Here is a 20,000-nt window from a genome sequence, read left to right on the forward strand (position 1 = left end):
TAAATGGGCACAAATTATGAAGTTAGTGGCTCTTTTCCCCATCGAGTAAAGAAAAACGTTCAAGGATATTGCAGTATGTTTACGCGAACTTCATTTATGTTGTTTATTAATGAAAGAAAATTAAAAGAAAAAAATATCTTACAAGTATAGGTCTTCCGTTGCATAAGATCAAGACGGAAATTATAAAGTCGAAAACGCCTGCCGTGTTCGTCTGAGGCCCGCATGCGATTCATTCGGAAAGCCTCACATTCATACGGAACACAAAAAATTACAGAAAAAGTGATAGGGCCTTAAGTGACAGATGTCCTAATACCTGGAATACGGGTGAGAATAAAAGCAACAATGATAATGAATGGAAATGTACAGTGCAACCGCTACCGAGTGTAAACGAAAAAAACGATAGTACAAATCTAAAAAAAAATAAAATAAAAATAAAAAGAATAAATATAAATAAATAAATAAAACAATCCAATGATAATGATTAGAATAAGGATAAATTTTAATCAGTTAATATATCAAAAAAGACAATCATATCTTAATGGCAAGATAACTAAGAATTACATCAGAAACTAAGGATCTGATAACGGGAAATTGATAATAGCAAGGCATCCATAGGAAATCTAATTTAGCGACATTCTAGCTATAAAAAATGTAACCGAATGCTATTAGACATTTTACTCTTGTTAATAACACCATCGCCAGAAGTATGATCATTCTTAATGCTATTAAAATAAGTATTATTTAATGGAAATATTTTTGCAATTTTATCATCACTTAATTCTTTCAGTGGTTTCTACTTGTAATGCGCCGAATTCTTCTTGAGGCTTTTACAACGATAGATTCCTTAAATAGCTTGAATCGACAATAACGACAATGATGATCCTAAAAGGGATCACAATAATAATAATAACAACAATAATTATCGTAATACGTATGGCAATGAAAATGCCAATAAATGTTGGCGATTTTATAGGAAAATAACAGAATAGTGTTCATAATGACAAGCAAGTGAAAGTAACTTAAGTGATGTTCAGAGCGTTATAAACATCGTAAAACAATATGACCAATAGTAAGAATGGATCTGAAGATATAATCTTTATTATGATCATGATAAAGATAATAGTGCTAAATTACATTATGATAATGATAATACAGAGGTGACAATGCAAACGACAACAGCAGCAACGGCAACAAAACGGCAATAAGAAATAATAGCATTATTAATTATAATAATGACCATGGAATTATAAAGCAACCTATCTGCCAAACAATGCTACACCATCACTATTTTGCATGAAATGCAGTTTGCTTCTTGGAGGTGTGGCCACGGCAGGTGATGAGCATGTGTGCCAGTCTGTATAAAAGGCGGACGAGCGCGAATCCCGCCAGTCTTGGACCAACTTCCCTGCGCATCATGAACACTCGCAGTTGCCTCGTGGTGAGTAGTCGCTCGAGGATCGCCTCGTGCTTGGCTGGGGCAAGCGGCCGACTGGAAGGGCTTTCCCATGCGTTCCTTTGCTTGCAGGTGCTGGCTGGCGTGGTGGCCATGGCGGCAGCGCAGGGCTACGGTGGTGGAGGCGGTGGCGGCGGCGGCGGCGGCGGGGGGCGGTTCATCCCTATCGTGAAGGACGACCGCACGCAGAACGCCTACGGCGAGAACACCTTCGAGTTCGAGGCCGCCAACGGCATCGTCCGCTACGAGTCCGGAAAGGAAAACAACGGACACGTGCAGGAGGGAGGCTGGAGGTGAGTCACGTGGTTCTCGGCCTCAGGCCGGAGCCTCGCCCCTCATTGCATGTGCCTCATGTTGTCCCAACATACTCTTAGCTTTTCTCCTTACAACACATGACCATGCTCCTCCACGCACAGGTACCAGGCGCCGGAGGGCATCCCTGTGGAAATCACTTTCGTGGCCGACCAGGGTGGCTACCAGCCCCAGGGGGACCTGCTCCCCGTGGCCCCGCCTCTTCCCTACCAGAGGACGCAGTCCTTCGGAGGAGCAGCAGGAGGCGGAGGAGGAGGAGGATATGCGTGAATCTGAGTCCTGCTGTCGTTACGCGGAGCTGTTCTCGTTGTTGTCGTTTCATCGCTAATCATGACACTGTTAACTCAATTCACAGCTTCAGATAGAAAAATGATTTTACTTTTTATGAATATCTCCATCTAAATAAATTTTGTTATGTATACCTCTGTTTCCTCGCTCCTAACCTATTTAGTATTCTTCCCCTTGCATGCCTCGAAGAACCCGTTTGTACCGCATATCTACACACCCACACAAGTTAACAAGCACATCCATGCAAGTTTGTAGGTATAAGTGTATATATATGTACATATATATATATATATATATATATATGTGTGTGTGTGTGTGTGTGTGTGTGTGTGTGTGTGTGTGTGTGTGTGTGTGTGTGTGTGTGTGTGTGCGTGCGTGTGTGTGTGTGAATATGTTTATATGACTGTGTGTACACACACACACACACACACACACACACATAGGCATCGATACACAAAATTGTCTAAGGCAGGGTTTCCCAACCAGGGGTGGTCGCACCACCTGGGGATGTGAGACAGCATTCCAAGGGGTGCGAGAAGTATACATCTTGAAGACAAACAATTAATCTATTTATTACTCATAATCGAGAAACAGGAAGAAAAGAGCCACTGAATTGAAAATTCATTTATACAAACGTTTTAAAAGTTAATTATCAAATTTTTACATGTAGATATTTCAAGCAAGTGGCTATTTTTGTAGGGTTTATCAAAATAATCTGGAACACCTTTTGTTGATCAAATTTAGCATAATTTCACCTACTTTCTCCTTAAATAAGTTATAAATTTAAAGGTGGTCCGAGGACACAGTAAAATTTTCTTAGGGGTGGGAACGACTGGTCTAAAGCGATACCGATACTAGAAAATTGGCTACAGCGATGCCGATACATCGATTTTTCGAAGACAGGTAAGGCAATGTCGATACCAATACCTGAAATGGCGATACATCATCGCCAATAGTTTATCATGACAAAATATCCAGACTAATGCAAATACTAAATTTGAATGTATGATGCAGGGAAGAAGGAAAGAGAAAGAGAGAAAATGAAGAAAAAGAGAAATGAGAGTAAGTGAAAAAAAGGCAAAATGGAAAGAGAAAATGAGTAACAGAGAGCGAGAAACAAAGAGAGAAAGAGAGGAGAGAGGAAAAGGGAAAGATAGTAAGAGAGATGGGAGAGAGGGAAACAGGGATGGGAAGGAGGAAGGAAGGGAGAGAAAGAGAAAGAGGAGGGAGGAAGGGGAGAGTAAGAGAAAGAGAAAGGGGAGGGGGAGATAGATATAGAGAGAGGATGGGAGTAGGGAAAGATAGAGAGTATGTATGTGTGTTTTCTATATAAATACATGTGTGTGCACGTATGCATTAATAGATCAGTCGTTCAGTAGCTGCTTCTGCAACCTCCAAAATCCTGACAATTTAACCACATCTCGAGAAGCGAGCGGCACCTAAATGCACCAAATAATATGAATTGGCTAATCATACTATCAATCATCACACTCTTGATATTCATAATGACATTGTTAGTAAAGGTGTTGATGGTAATGTTGGTGTTCATTATACTGATAGTAATAATGCTGATATTAATAATTCTTACCATCAGTTACATCTGGAAAATAAGAATCATGATAACATCATTGTATCATTAATCGTCAATAATGATGATAACAGCAACTTTTAAGCAGTATAGAATATCCATACTACCTGCATTAGAATCATATACTAAATAGATCAAGGACAGTTATAATAACAAGAATAATACTGATGGCAATGATGAAATTAGATGATAATGTCAATAGAAATTGCTGCTTTCATCAAAACGATATTTTTAAAAAAAAGTAAAGCTGTTATGTACCGCAAAGTTTTTGTTAATCATTATTATTCTCCCAGTAGTTGTAGTAATTTCATAGGTTCATACAACAAGGTATCATTATCAGTTTAATCACTGTCCTTTTTTCTCGGCATTAGCGATATTATTTTCATGGTTATCACTTTTACTATCACCAATCTCATTATAAACATTACTGATAGCAAATTGTGGTCATGGTAATGGATATCCACTTATTTCTATCAATGTTATAATCATTATCCTGAATAATAATCGTATTAAGAATAAAAGCAATGTTTCATAAAAGCAATAATGATTATTGTAGGTAAGATGATAATACAGTAATATCAATATGATAAAGAATGTAATAAATACTATCCGTAATGATAATAGTGCATAGCGACAGTTATGGTATTGATTATAATGGTGATATAAAGACGTAAATAATAGTATCAGAGATGAGACGAAACTTCGTAGATTATAGTATGGTAGTCATGATGATGAAAATTGTGATTTTGAAGATAATTGATGAAGATTTTGATGATGATTTTGATGATGGCAATAGTGAGAGCAAGGCTGATAGTGACAGAAAGATGACGAGGATGATCAACGTAATGATAGATTATGATAAAGTGATAATTATCTTTCTTTACTAATTACCATTACAGGCATTCACTACCAGAAAAACAATAACTGAGTGAGTGATAGAATTAAAAACGAGTTTTATGACAGAAAACAGCGACAAAAGTGACTTCTATCAGAGCAGAGCAATAACTGCAGAGAAAAATTCTGAACATGACTAGGCAACTAGAAGGTATATAACAGGTTTAATGAGGGCACTTCATCGCAATCATCCTATTTTAGCATGAAAAGCAGTTTCTTGCAAGAAGGCGTGGTCAGTGACTCCATGGGCGTAGCCATGACAGGACGAGGAGCAGAAGTGTGCCAGTGTGTATAAAAGGCGGACGAGCGCGAATCCAGCCAGTCTTGGACCAACTTCCCTGCGCATCATGAACACTCGCAGTTGCCTCGTGGTGAGTAGTCGCTCGAGGATCGCCTCGTGCTTGGCTGGGGCAAGCGGCCGACTGGAAGGGCTTTCCCATGTGTTCCATTGCTTGCAGGTGCTGGCTGGCGTGGTGGCCATGGCGGCAGCGCAGGGCTACGGTGGTGGAGGCGATGGCGGTGGCGGCGGCGGTGGCGGCGGCGGGGGGCGGTTCATCCCCATCGTGAAGGACGACCGCACGCAGAACGCCTACGGCGAGAACACCTTCGAGTTCGAGGCCGCCAACGGCATCGTCCGCTACGAGTCCGGAAAGGAAAACAACGGACACGTGCAGGAGGGAGGCTGGAGGTGAGTCACGTGGTTCTCGGCCTCAGGCCGGAGCCTCGCCCCTCATTGCATGTGCCTCATGTTGTCCCAACATACTCTTAGCTTTTCTCCTTACAACACATGACCATGCTCCTCCACGCACAGGTACCAGGCGCCGGAGGGCATTCCTGTGGAAATCACCTTCGTGGCCGACCAGGGTGGCTACCAGCCCCAGGGGGACCTGCTCCCCGTGGCCCCGCCTCTTCCCTACCAGAGGACGCAGTCCTTCGGAGGAGCAGCAGGAGGCGGAGGAGGAGGAGGATATGCTTGAATCTGAGAGTATTTCTGATTTCTTGAGTTGATCTCGTTGATTTTTTTTTTTTTTTATCGTTATTTGTCCTTATTGTTGATTGCTTTTATTACTGTATCTAGATATTGCCTTTTCTTTGTCGGTTTTGATTATAGAAATAAAGAATATCTGTCTATAGCAATGTCTTCATTCATTCGGCACGAAATATGTTCCACAAGTATCTTCGAATGACAGCAACTCTAGATCTCATCTACAGGCACGCATACAAAGAACCCATAATTGGGATATATATACTGCATGAATATAGATCGATAGAGATGCACATGTATGTTTGCGTGCAAGCTTATGCTTCTGAGTATTTACGTGTGAGCTTATGAATATGTACGATTGCTATGTGTGTGTGCGCTTGTACGTGTGCATCTGCATCTACATGATTATATATCTATGGAAGTATATGCATATGTGAGAGAGTTCGGAATACGTCTGTGACTGTGTACTCGTCTGTACATTGGAGAAGACAACATGCCGCAATGAGTGTGCCCTTTTTAACCTGCAAAGGCATACTTGGAGAAATAAATCCACAATGTAAATGCAGACCAGATGGATATAATTTGGAAAGGAGAAAAGAAGGAAAGAACGGAAAAAGGGAAGGAAATATGGAATGAATAAACAGTTAGAGAGCAAGGAGAAAAAGAGGGGGTAGGGAGCTGCAAATAGAGAAAGAGAGAGAGGAGGTGGTTAAAGGGAGGAAACATATATATGAGAGAGAAAGGGCAAAGGAAATATAAATACGGAGGGAAAGAGAGAAAAAAAGAAATTCACTCCTTTCCCTTATAACTGCTTAGACAATAAAGAACAAGAACGTGATATGCACAGAATTTCCAAAAATCATAATAATAATACTGATCACGACGATAATGATGATATATTGAAAACGGTAATGATAATAGTAAAATCTTTATCATCAAAATAATAAAAACTATAAAAATCATAATGATAAGAATGGTAATAATAGTATTGTAGCCGACCCCCGCAACCTGCAGCGCAGATAATTCCCCCAGGTTGGGTCCAGGTCCACAGCCTGTCCTCTGAGATCGCTCAGGGCACTCGGACTGTTAACACGCTCCTTATGTGCTCCTGCAGCTATGCCCGCCTGACATTCTCGGAAGGTAGCCGTTGTGGTCTTAAAACTCCTTCCTTGGTGTGAGGTCACCGGCAACGTCCTGGCTCATGATACCTATTCAGTGCCAGCATAGATAGGCAATAGGAAAAAAGCCATCCTAAATAAGTTGGCATTGAAAAATTAACAGAGTGGAGTTCAGACTGGCTATACACACTAGCCTGGATAACAAGCAGACGACCCACTCAGCCAACCAGGGGCTAACAACCCAACAGCCCATAGCCAACATGAGCTGCCAAACCACCAACTGAGGTCAAAATGGCACCCATAAGGATTAGAGATAAAAACCCGACCTCTTCAGGCAGGCGGGCAAAAATATGGCAATGTTTTGGGCAAGCAAAGGTGACGGTCTATAAAGTAGACGACGTCAAAAATGCTTTTTATGCAGTCGCAAATGAAGAGACAATTGAAAAGCTGATGTCCACAGATTGCAAAGCAATATTTCAAACACAGCAATTTGAAATACAAGATCCTCCTGAATATAACGCCATGAGAACAGTAACTATCAGAAACATTGACCGACAAATCATTGATTACGAAGAGAGCGAAATTAAAGAAACCATCGAAAGAGAGAATGGCTGGGCAAAAGTTGAAGAGGTGATTAAGCTACCTAACGCGCCAACAATCATTAAGGTGAGGTTCGTAACCGCCCAAATGGCCAAGAAAGCCCTGGAAAGCGGAATGCTGCTCTTGCACCAATCCATCCCATCAAGATTTATCGAAAAAGAAATTTTCATAAATCTAGTCCCTTGCTATAGGTGTTATAAATACGACCATATGATAGCTAGCCGCTAAATGCCAAACCAGGAAAAACATAATCAAAGAAAGAACCAAACAAGAGAGACAGGCACTGAGGAGCCAAACAACCGTCACATCCTCGTTTACCCAAGCAAGCTATGCGAGGGCAGTAACAGAAGCAAGAACTGCCACTACAGTCAATCCTGAGGCAATTATAAAATCCTTACCACCAAATGCAGCGGCCAGCATAATGAGTGCGATCATATTTGCATACATTCAGGATACATCATTGCTGATTTAAACGCCAAACACCGAACGATCGGCCACAATAGCAACAATCTCATGGGTGACGAATTAGTAAATTTAATAAACCAAAATATGATCACCCACATTGGCCCGGACTTCGATACCTTCGTCAGCACAAGAGGAAAAGGTCGTCCAGATATTATTCTTGGGAATAAAAACGTCCATATGAACCATGCTATCCAACAAGGACCACTAACCACGTCAGACCACCTACCCATAGTCTTCACCTTATCAACATCACCCATCATGATCCGGCAAAAAGAAATGTTCATTCTAAAAAGGGCAGACTGGGAACTTTTCAAAAAAGACGTAGATGACCATATGACCACAGAACACGTTGAGAACACAGTAATCAGCAAAGAATATATCAACACTGAAATCGATGCATGGTACACCACCGTTGAAAGAGCAATGGATAAAGCCATACCAAAGAAAACGTTTGCTACTTTACCACACCCATTGACAAGTAATCGTCTGAAATTACTAGAGTGGAGATATAAAAATATCTTAAACGCCGTCGAACATATTAGTTGGACAACAGCATCACGAAACCAATACAGGGAAATACAGGAAGACCTGAAAGAAGAAAGTAAAGCCCTATACACAAATCACTGGAACAACCTAATAAAAACAACAGAGCTTGAGTACAACAACCCTAAAAAGTTCTGGGGGAAAATAAGACGGTTAATGGGATGCAAACACAATCAGGCTCCATACATACTGAATGAAAGAAACGAGAAAGTCTTTGACAGCAAACAGAAAGCAGTTTTCAGAAACTTCTGGAAGAACATATTCAACATCAGTCCAGAAGATAACAGAACTTTCGACCTGCAACACGAAGCCCAGATAAAAGCCTATCTATCTGTAAACAAGGAAAGACTAACCCCCTACAGAGAAGCAAATCTAAACAGGTTGCAAGATGACAGCCCTCTAGCCAGACCAATATCTAAAGAAGAAATAAAAACAATAATTAAATTTATAGACAAAACACCTGGCGCAAGCGGAATAAAAAAGACCATTATGCAAAAACTACCGGAAGCGGCAATTGAAAAATTAAAAGCAATATTCAACTGGACCCTTTCGATGGGATATTTCCGGGACAAATTTAAAAACACGGTAATGATTCTCATTCCCAAAGAAGGAAAGGACCCAAGAAAACCCGAGAATTACCGACCGATCTCCCTATTAGAAATCCCGGGAAAAGTATTCGAAAAGATAATTAACAATCGTATTACGAACTACATTGAAAGATGCAATCTCTTCAATATCAGCCAGTATGGTTACAGAAAAGGGAGAGGCACACAACAAGCAATTGCGGCCATATACGAAACAATCGCCATGTCACAGAGAGACCGACAGCAGTGCAACATAGTTTGCAGAGATGTTGCCAAAGCATTTGATAAAATGTGGAAGCCAGGATTGCAATACAAAATATTGCAAATCAATGTACCACATATGGAAAAGATCCTCTGCAACTTCGTGGAGGGAAGAACAGCAATGATACGACTCGATACAGTTGCAGGACCAAGATTCCCACTACAGAGCGGGGTGCCACAAGGGTCAACATTAAGTCCAACTCTCTTCATACTCTACACGGCAGACCTCGAACGACCCAACAACAACTGCGTCGACGTCAGCTTTGCAGATGATATAACTCAAATCATGCTATATCCATTAAAGTCAAAAGAAATGCTTACTGCAGTCACCGTAAATGAAATCAAAAGGATAAATGACTTCGAGAAGAGATGGAAGATTAAAACAAACAAGAATAAATTTCAACTTCTCTCAGTATCAGCCACAAAACCAAAGGAGGTAATTGTTGACCAAGAGAGAATTCCTTTCTGCAACAAAGTAAGGATACTTGGCATGGAATTCGGCACCCGCGGGGTGTCAAACCACATGAAAAGGAGACTTGCAATGGCAAAAAAGCAATTCACTAAACTAAAACGTTTCAAAGGAATGAGTACGAACACGCAATTGCACTTCTACAAAACCCTGATAAGACCAATCATGGAGTACCCAGCCATCCCTCTCTGCATATCCTCCAAAACAAACATCAGGAAGATGCAACAGTTCCAGAACCGAGCACTCCGGGCAGCAACCAACAGGAACGAAGAAGACACCAGCCTTACGATATCAGAACTGCACGACAAATACAGAATCGAGCCAATAAACAAAAGACTATTCACACTCTCTAAAAAAGTCTGGGACAAAATGGCCATCACAAACGAAGAACTGGCCAGAACTTCCGAGGAACAGCAAACTGAGAACCCTCACGGGAGAGAGCACAGCTGGTGGAGGAGAATCGCTCCGTACTTGGAGAATGGACCGCCAGACCCAGACTATGCAGCAGCGCTGTAAAATAGACACAGAACACTGTCTTGCTTAACCATTAACAGCAATGTACAGTTATTGTAAATACTGTTTATAGTAATCTTAAGATTTGTATGAATTACTTTTGTTACCATAATAACACAAAAGAAAGCAGCAAGTGGGTTTGCCCCACCACTTTTAATCTCTCGCTTTTTCATTTTCCGGACCTGCTCTTTGCACGATCTAGCTAGATCACCTTCGAGGACCTCCATCCTTTCCTATCCGGCTGCAAAAAAAAAAAAAAAAAAAAGCCTGTCCTCTCGCCCTCACCATCAGCAGCTTCTCGACGACTCATACCGAAACCTGATTGGTTGACCACGGACACCTCACGGCTCGCCTATTGGACCGCAGGCTCCCCTCGTTCCCGGGTGGCTGGCACAGCTCAGACCCACTTAAGCTCCCGCACCCGGGCCGAGTTCATCGAGGGCATACCTTGATCTTTTAGGTCCAAGGTTTTTTCGTTCGTTGTCATCGTGGACGATAAAGAGATTGACACCCAACGAGGGACAAGACGACTGGCCCTTGGTGTAACTGCTTTGGGTGCAGTTACGCAATACCTGTTTTGGGCTAGTGCTTTTAATTACAAGCCTTGATGTGCAAGTAATTAAAAGCACGAAGCACAGTGGCAGCCAATAGTTTCACTGCGAACATAGACACAGTGTGTAAAGAAGAGGGGGGAAGGAAGAGTGGGGATAGGAGAAGGATAAGGAGGAGGAAAAGAATTTCAGGAGAAGAAGGAGCCGGGGCTTCACCCAGCCTGCGGGGTAAACTTGAGGTAATAGTTGGAGTGGGTTTGTTGAAAGAGGAAAAGGATCGAGGGGCCCAGCGCCATCGGCAGACTCGCGTGTTCACCACGCGGCTGTACCTCGCGAGATCATACGGCGAGGCAAGGCCGCGACTACCCCACGACCTTGAGCGCGACTCGCCCCACCACATTTTTCCCACGGGGAGTGGAGCCTCGCTATGGCGAACACGGAGCCTCTCGGCTAACTAGGGGGAGGGGAAAGAAGTTAGCAGGTTTTTGGCGCCATCTGCGGTATGCTCGGACCCACGGCCTCTCGACCTTGGCTCCAGAGCTGTCCCTCGGCTAACCATCACCGCTGAAGCAGGATGAAGCTCGAGTGAGGCCACACAGAGGCTGGCCCCTCCCGCCCGGGTCGAGAGGAGATTTCTCTCCCTCGACCGCAGGTATTCCGGAGGGGCGCGGCTCGGGCGGCCTCACCACGATTGGGTTAACTCCACTGGCCGTGACGCTTCTTTCCTCGGCTCGCACAAACCCTTACGCTAAAGGATTTGTGGTCCTGGCACGAGTACTAGCAGCAAGCGCCACGTGTCGGAAACCGAAACCAGTGGGATGTCAGGGTAAAGATAAGGATGAGGGTCAATGCTATGGCAAGGATATGGTATGAGTGAGGGTGAGGAGTGAGGTGGCGGTCACAAGCGTCACACACCTCTTTAAGGTCCACAATGGCTTCAAGGTGACAGTTGCCAAACCCGAACACCTGACCTCATTTCTTTCGGCCGACGGCCAAAGAAAGCTCAAAGATCATGGCTTTTCACCCGTTCCCTCCCCCGAGATGAAGGCTAAGTGTACGATCGTGGCCAAAAAGATCGACAAGACGATCCCCTCACGATCGTGCGAGTCCATCTGCCAGGAGGTTTCCGTCAAGAACGGTGTCACTGTTCTCGACGTCTACAAGCCGCCCGAGTCGCGAATCGTCAAGTTTCGCGTCTCATCCCCCGAGGAAGCCCAGAAACTTCTCTCACGGGGACTCATGATGTTCAATACATCGGTCCCCACCTACAACTTGGAACCCGAATGCTTCATTCACATCGACCAATGCTTAAACTGCTACCGCTTTCACCACAAAAAAACACCAATGCACACACCCCCAGAGATGCTCTCGGTGCACCGGCGACGGTTATTTCTTTGCCAGGTGCACTGAAACCATCAAATGCGGCAACTGCGAGGGATCGCATGTCGCAGTTAGTGGATCCTGCCCTAAACGGAAGGAAATACTAAAGGCAAAACGAGCTGAGCTCCGCCAAGACAACAACACTGTCCCTTCCTACGCAACAACAGCTGCTGCACAACCTGCTCAGACCAGCACACCCAGACGACCCACGACTTCCTCTCGGACAACTCTACCCACACAACCCCAAACAAGCACCCTCACACCGAACACAAACCCAAAAATCCAGGCCATATTACACGTAAGTCTCATCGTTGCCAAATACAACGCAAAAAGATTCGCAAACATTGTCCCTATTATGCTCCAAAGAAACGGCTTCCCCAGCATTGTTGTCCCTGAGGAAATCTTTGAAGACGACAACCTGTACATCCCTGAGTACGCCACAACAAGCACAGAAACCACAGGAAATGAGGTGACAGACACTCACCCAGAGCTTCATTCTTCCTCACAACACCGACACCTCGTTTTGCAACCTCAGCCACAACGAAGACATAAAAAAAAAGCAGCACAGGCACGCCATTCTACAAATACCACTGATCACAAACACAAACAAACCACACCACCATCCACGCAGGCCAAGAAAGACAAAAAGGATCCTCTTGTCCCTCAAGCTCGTCGTCGTAGATTGGATGACACCATTCTTGACGACGACAGTAGCGATTCCGACATCGATGTCGAGAGCGTTCTCGAAGCCGGGCTTGGGCTCTCGGACCCCTGGCTGGAGCCATGCTCCCTGCCAGGTGACCCCTGAGACAGCGCGGGAGCATCGGGAATTGGTCCGTCGATTCCCAGGACTTCCGCGCCGGTTTACAGGACTCCCTGCCTGACCTCGAGGAGCCGTCGATCGCGCATCGATCGCGGAGCCGCTACAAGGATCAGGTTACGCCACGCAAGGTAAACCCAGGTAGAATGGGTGTACCTTGAGTAACTAACTGATGACCGACCGAGCCGGCACGGGTTCTTCCATCTCGGTGGAGGACCCCGTGTTGGCTAGGTCGATCTAGACGCGCAATCCCACGCACGAGCTGCATCTAAACAAAACAAAAACTCTCTCCTTCACACACAAACACTCTACTCTCACCAACAGCAAACACTAACAAACACAAACTCCAGCTTGTTCTGATTGAATGAAGCACTCAGACGGTTCCCTGTAGTGGGTCGTGACTGATCTATTACACGTCTGAACTCCGCGAGGAAGCCTCTCGCTTCCTCCTTAACATCATTTGGGGTAGCTTGGCCTGTAGACAGACCAACAAACTCCGTGCTTGACTCACCACTGGCTGGATGGACTCACCCTCCATCCTTCGTTCCGGCTGGAGATCAGGTTTAGGCCATGATCTCTTTCTTTGGCACGGGACAGGGAATGATGCAGTTTTCGGGTTTTGCCGCATCACTTTGAAGCCACCTTCTCATTCCTTTCGAATTTCCCCTTCCCCTATCCACTCGTTTTTGTTCAGTTGTTCTCGTGTTCTCTTTCTGTTTGTTCACTTGTTGTTTTGGTTTTTGTGGTCCTGTACCTTTTTAATCTCTTTAATAAAGTAATCTCCCCCAGGTATTGCCCTCTCTTATCCCCGTTTTTAAATACCTTCACCTCGTCTCCTGATGCTTGTGACCGCCACCTCACCCCTCACCCTCACTCATACCATATCCTTGCCATAGCGTTGACCCTCATCCTTATCCTTACCCTGACATCCGACTGGTTTCGGTTTCCGACACATGGAGCTTGCTGCTAGTATTCGTGCCAGTACCACAAACCATTTAGCGTAAGGGTTTGTGCGAGCCGAGGAAAGAAGCGTCACGGCCCCCTCAGTTAGCTGAGAGGCTCCGTGTTCGCCACAGCGAGGCTCCACGCCCCGTGGGAACGTTGTGGCGGGGCGAGCCGCGCTCAAGGTCGCGGGGTATTCCCCGCGCCACGAGTAGCGGCCGCGCCTCGCCACACGGACCCGCGCGGGTGTGGCCGCGCGGCGAACACGCGAGTCTGCCGATGGCGCTGGGCCCCTCAACCCTTTTCCCCTTTCAACAAACCTACTCCAACTATTACCTTAAGCTTACCCCGCAGGCTGGGTGAAGCCCCGGCTCCTTCTTCTTCTCCTAAAATTCTTTTCCTCCTCCTTATCCTTCTCCTATCCCCACTCTTCCTTCCCCCCTCTTCTTTACACACTTTAGTCTTTAGGGCCGAGTTCAGCACTCACGATCCTCCAGCCGAGCAAGACACAGCAAGCAGCAACAAGGCCTACCCAGGCCTTAGCCGACGGGTGAGCCGCCCCGGCTCTCCCCGGCGATCTCTAGCACACCAGCCATACCTGTGGGCACTCACACCCACACCCAAGGTCGCGGTGTATTCCCCTCGCCACACGGACCCGCGCGGGTGTGACCGCGCGGCGAACATGCGAGTCTGCCGTTGGCGCTCGGCCCCTCAACCCTTTTCCCCTTTCAACAAACCTACTCCAACTATTACCTCAAGCTTATCCCGCAGGCTGGGTGAAGCCCCGGCTCCTTCTTCTTCTCCTAAAATTCCTTTCCTCCTCCTATCCCCACTCTTCCTTCCCCCCCTCTTCTTTACACACTTTAGTCTTTAGGGCCGAGTTCAGCACTCACGATCCTCCAGCCGAGCAAGACACAGCAAGCAGCAACAAGTCCTACCCAGGCTTTAGACGGCGGTCTCCAGCACACCAGCCATACCTGTGGGCACTCACACCCACACCCAAAAGCTCTTTAAAGAGATGATTGACACCAGTCTATGGCGGATACCAAATCCATTGCCATAGTATGACAATGAGGGAGAGGGTGGTCATAATCATCAGCACTGTTATTCAATAAGTATGTACTAACTTGGCTGGTGGGGAGGAAAAGGGAGCACTTCCGCGAAAGTCTCTCATGCTGGCACATGGCATCTCTACTTTTGAGAGGCCCAAAGTGCCTCCTCGTGGCCACCCAGGAGAAATGGATACCTTGCGGTCTTTGGCTAAAATGCGGATTTCGGAGAAACAGGAGGCCCTTGAGGTAGTGATTCGTTTTTACACCAATTGCTGGTTGGGCCATAGCGATGCACTCACTTTGCTTCATGTCTCTCGTTGCTGCATTCGCTCTTATCGATGTATATAAATTCAATGGAAGAGGCGTTTTCAGCCAAACTCGCATCTGTGGCAGACAGATGTCATCATCGATATTCGCTTTGTTCTGGGTGACTTTAACGCCGTATTCGGTTGAGATCAAGCTGGCTACAAGATGTCTGTTGGTTCCCATCGCTTGAGAGCTGATTCCAGCAGTAAAAATAAGCTCCTCGCCATGAGGAACACTTCATTGCATGATTGACTGTTGCAGCCATATATAAATATAAAACATATGTTTCAAATGATCGCCGGATCAGAGTCTAGGGGGAAGCCCGCGCATCAGAGTATAGGATATTGACAATCGTGCAAAGCATACACAAGGCAAGTGCAATGGTCTTTTTTTTTTTTTTTTTTTTGACAGTGGCATTTTGGTCTTAGATTATGAAAGGATGTTTTTTTTACATTGCTTTGCTCCTTCATTTGGCAAGGAAAATACTATAAGCGTAAATTTACGAAAATGGGATAGAAAATTATATAGTAGCACATGTCTCAACATTTCCATCTATATCAAATGTGTTTGGTACTAAGGGAGGCTAACATACCCGTATACACGGTTCATAATTGATATATACACATATATGTGTGGACGTGCATTTTCTTTACAATCAAAATACTGAACAAAAAATCTTGCATATTGACTATTAACAGAGCTTTACACAGAAGTGATTGCCACCACAGATAGACAAATAGGCATAGATATACCTAAGTTCACTGATTGTTGCAAACACAATACTTAAACAAATAATTACAGCGCAAACATACACATACATACATAAAAGAGGGCTTACATTCATACATGTACTATACATACATACGTAATCTAGCATACAACGATTTCTGCACACATACACCAGCAGAGAGAGGAAGACATTGAACTCACCCAAATGCATGAACGCGTGAAAACAAAGAAGCATATGTAAATAAAATTTATTTCGCTAAATTAATCAATTGGGAAATATGATATGCATTAATAAACAACATAGTGAATAGCAATGAACGACAAAATCAGCGAGACCAGCTCCTCAGGATGACTGTGAAGGGGTTGAAGAGCAAAGAAATCACTAAGTAGGTTTCTCGGATTCACGCATATCCTCCTCCTCCTCCGCCTCCTGCTGCTCCTCCGAAGGACTGCGTCCTCTGGTAGAGAAGAGGCGGGGCCACGGGGAGGAGGTCCCCCTGGGGCTGGTAGCCACCCTGGTCGGCCACGAAGGTGATTTCCACAGGAATGCCCTCCGGCGCCTGGTACCTGTGCGTGGAGGAGTATGATCATGTGTTGTAAGGAGAAAAGTTAAGAGTATGTTGGGACAACATGAGGCACATGCAATGAGGGGCGAGGCTCCGGCCTGAGGCCGAGAACCACGTGACTCACCTCCAGCCTCCCTCCTGCACGTGTCCGTTGTTTTCCTTTCCGGACTCGTAGCGGACGATGCCGTTGGCGGCCTCGAACTCGAAAGTGTTCTCGCCGTAGGCGTTCTGCGTGTGGTCGTCCTTCACGATGGGGATGAACCGCCCACCGCCGCCGCCGCCGCCACCGCTACCGCCTCCACCACCGTAGCCTTGCGCTGCCGCCATGGCCACCACGCCAGCCAGCACCTGCAAGCAAAGGAACGCATGGGAAAGCCCTTCCAGTCGGCCGCTTGCCCCAGCCAAGCACGAGGCGATCCTCGAGCGACTACTCACCACGAGGCAACTGCGAGTGTTCATGATGCACAGGGAAGCTGGTCCGAGACTGGCTGGATTCGCGCTCGTCCGCTTTATATACACGCGCGGGTTCCTGCTTTCCATGCGAAAATATGATAAGTTATCTCATTATTACATTGATTATATGCTCAAAGACTGCTAATTCATGTTGAGTATTTTGTGTTTGCTTTTCTCCTCAGACTGTTCCATTCAGGAGCTGCGCCTGGCTGCTTTTCCCTTTTTACTTCTTGCCGTAATTATTCTAATTTCTTTATGCAAGTTATTATTCTGTTATTGGTAAATGATAACGGTGATAACAAATACTTTTAACTTAGATCTATTATTCTTTAATTTGTATAATTTTTATCACCATTGCTTATTTTATCATTATCATTATCCATGCAATCACCATTATCATAAATGTTTGGCCTTACTATTATCATTATAGCTAAAATTACCTTTATTATTATCATCGTCATTATTGCTATTAACATAATCGTTATTGTTGAAGTTATCAATATTGTCATTTTCATTATTACTATTATCATCATTATTGTATTCATTTCTATTTATTAGTGGGTGTAGTAATATCAATGCTGTTATTATTGATATTATCATTATCATTATTATCATTGTTGTTATTATCATGAGTACTATTGTAATTATTATTACTTTCATTATTATCATTATCATTACTGTTATCATTATTATCATTATAATTTAAATATTATCATATTTTTATCGTTTTTATTATCATTATCAGTCTATCTATTATTATTATCGTTATCATTATTATTGTCATTATTATTGTTATCATTGTTATTGTCTTTATTATCATCATCATTATCAGTGTTGTTATTACTGCTATTATTAATTTCACTATTTCTTTTATTGCTATCATTATCATTGTTATAATTATGATGTTTTTATTATTGTTTTGATATAAACATCATCATTTTCGTTATTAGCATCTTTTTTTTCATTATCATTGTAGTCCTTTTTATCAGCATTACCATCATCTTTATCATCATTAGAATTATAATTATTAAGATATTTATTATTATTATTATTTTCTTCATCATTATTGTTATCGTTATTATTATCATTATTCTAGATATTACTACCATTAACATTATTATCTTTATCAACATCATTATTATTATCCTCATTATTAATACTAACTTTATCATTATTATCATTATCATTAATATTATCATTACTGTTATTTCATGGGTGTTATCATTGTATATATTATCCTTTTTATCATTATCATTGTTACTGTTATCATTGTTTCAATTATCATTATTATTCTTATTACTATTATTATCATTATCATTATCGTTGTTAATATCATCATTCTCATTATTATTTTTATCATTATTACTATCATTATCACCAATATTATTCTCAGTACCGTATTATCGTACTTATCATAATTATCATTATTGTCATCATTAGCATTTCTACTAGTATTATAATCATTACTTCAATAATTCTTATCCTCATTACTATTATTATTGCTATCATTATCATTTTCTTATAATTGTTGTTATTATTATTATGATGATAATTATCATCATTTAGATTTTTATCATTATCATTATCATTATTATCATTATTGTTATTACTACTGTTATTTTCACCATCATTTTTATTGTTGTTATCATTATTATTGTTATTATTTTTGTTATTGTCATTATTATAGTTATCATCATTATTGTTATGATAATACTGACAATTGTTATCATTATAATTATTGTTGTTATTATTATTATCAGTGTTATTGTTATTATTATTACTTGTACTGTTATCATAATTATTATCATTATAATTTCATTTTTATCATTATTACCATTATTATTATCATCATTATTATTGTTATCGTTATCATTATCATTAATAGTATCATTATTATTGTTATCATTACTATCACTGTTATTTCTGTCATTATTTTCATTGTCATTACAGCAAGCGAACTAGACGTGTATGAGAACAAGTTTTGCGCAGAATCCTTTTGCACTGAACCTGGACATTTAATTGATCCTGCGAGGACATCCGCCAGCGGTGCTTGTGTTCGCTTTAGACAGTTAGGAAGAGGGGAGGACAGGGAATGAATGAACGAGAAATGGAAAGGGAGGATATATATATAGAGAGAGTGAATAAGTGAGTAACAGAAAAAGGAAAATCTGAAGATGAGTGAATTAAAGAACGAGAATAAATGAATTAGAGAAAACCAAGAAATGTAGAGATATAATGAATAACTGAATGGATAAAGGAGAGGGACAGCATGAGTGCATAGGAGAAAAAAGACAAAAGAAAATTACACAAAGGGAAAGAAATAGATGTTTTAGAAGGTTGCATAAGAGTTTAAACTCAAACTATTAATCATATCCAATTCAGTTGTTGATTAGATTCACCAAAATGATGCCAAAGAGTAAGGCACTTACATGAATTATTCTTAGATCATTAGCAATAGACCCTTTTGAGTCACCCCTGAGCCCCCGTTCACCTATTCAGTGTAAATTGTTTCATATCTTCCGCTACTAGTTTAGCCGAGATAATTATGTACATTAATCTGGACATTTGGACAGCTGTTTTTCCTTGTATATAAATCCTGTAGGCGGACCTAGCCCTTCTTCTTTCCCCAATCCTAACGAACGCCCAGCCAGTACCCAGACGGTGCTAAATAAGGGAAACATTGGGAAGGAATTTCCCACTAAGGTAGCAACCCTTGGTGGGCATTTGCGTCAGCCGAAAGGGCATCGGACCCTATGCCATTGGGCTCATACCTTGAACTCGTTAATTGTTGTCGCAGAGTCTCGTAATTGTCTTGTGCACTCGTTTCGTTCTTGTAATGGGAAATGACAGCCAAGCGACAACCTTTTAGCATTATATATAATGCCAAGAGGTTGTAAGGGGAAGAACCGCGGGATTCTTTCTTTCAGGAACAATACTGGTGCAGTTATCACCAGCATCGTTTTATTTGTGATTTTGCGATTGTTAATGTTGTATTTAGTGTTAACATTAGTCAATATAATTTTTTTCATTATCATTACCATTGTCGATATAATCATTTGTTATCATTTCATTAGAGTTTTTGTGATCAATATTGACGATCTTATCATTTATGTTTCCTAATTACAGTT

At 42.7% G+C, this 20,000-nt stretch overlaps 3 protein-coding genes across 3 annotated transcripts; 2 read left to right on the forward strand and 1 right to left on the reverse strand.

The window, feature by feature from the left end:
• Positions 1–1,546: 1,546 nt before the first annotated feature.
• Positions 1,547–2,154, forward strand: LOC138860661 (pupal cuticle protein 20-like). The gene is made up of 2 exons (XM_070118673.1): positions 1,547–1,746; positions 1,870–2,154. Exons 1-2 carry the CDS (start codon positions 1,547–1,549, stop codon positions 2,033–2,035), a joined length of 366 nt encoding a protein of 121 aa, XP_069974774.1. The 3' UTR covers positions 2,036–2,154.
• A 2,634-nt stretch (positions 2,155–4,788) lies between these two features.
• Positions 4,789–5,628, forward strand: LOC113816627 (pupal cuticle protein 20). The gene is made up of 3 exons (XM_027368678.2): positions 4,789–4,906; positions 4,994–5,223; positions 5,347–5,628. The coding sequence occupies exons 1-3, from the start codon at positions 4,883–4,885 to the stop codon at positions 5,510–5,512; spliced, it is 420 nt and encodes a 139-aa protein (XP_027224479.1). The 5' UTR covers positions 4,789–4,882; the 3' UTR covers positions 5,513–5,628.
• A 10,485-nt stretch (positions 5,629–16,113) lies between these two features.
• On the reverse strand, positions 16,114–16,959 carry LOC113816626 (pupal cuticle protein 20). Its single transcript, XM_027368677.2, has 2 exons — positions 16,544–16,959; positions 16,114–16,420 (listed from the first exon to the last, which is right to left on the reverse strand). Exons 1-2 carry the CDS (start codon positions 16,957–16,959, stop codon positions 16,255–16,257), a joined length of 582 nt encoding a protein of 193 aa, XP_027224478.2. The 3' UTR covers positions 16,114–16,254.
• Positions 16,960–20,000: the final 3,041 nt, after the last annotated feature.

Source organism: Penaeus vannamei, chromosome 42, assembly GCF_042767895.1.
Source record: "Penaeus vannamei isolate JL-2024 chromosome 42, ASM4276789v1, whole genome shotgun sequence".
Lineage (NCBI taxonomy): Eukaryota > Metazoa > Arthropoda > Malacostraca > Decapoda > Penaeidae > Penaeus > Penaeus vannamei.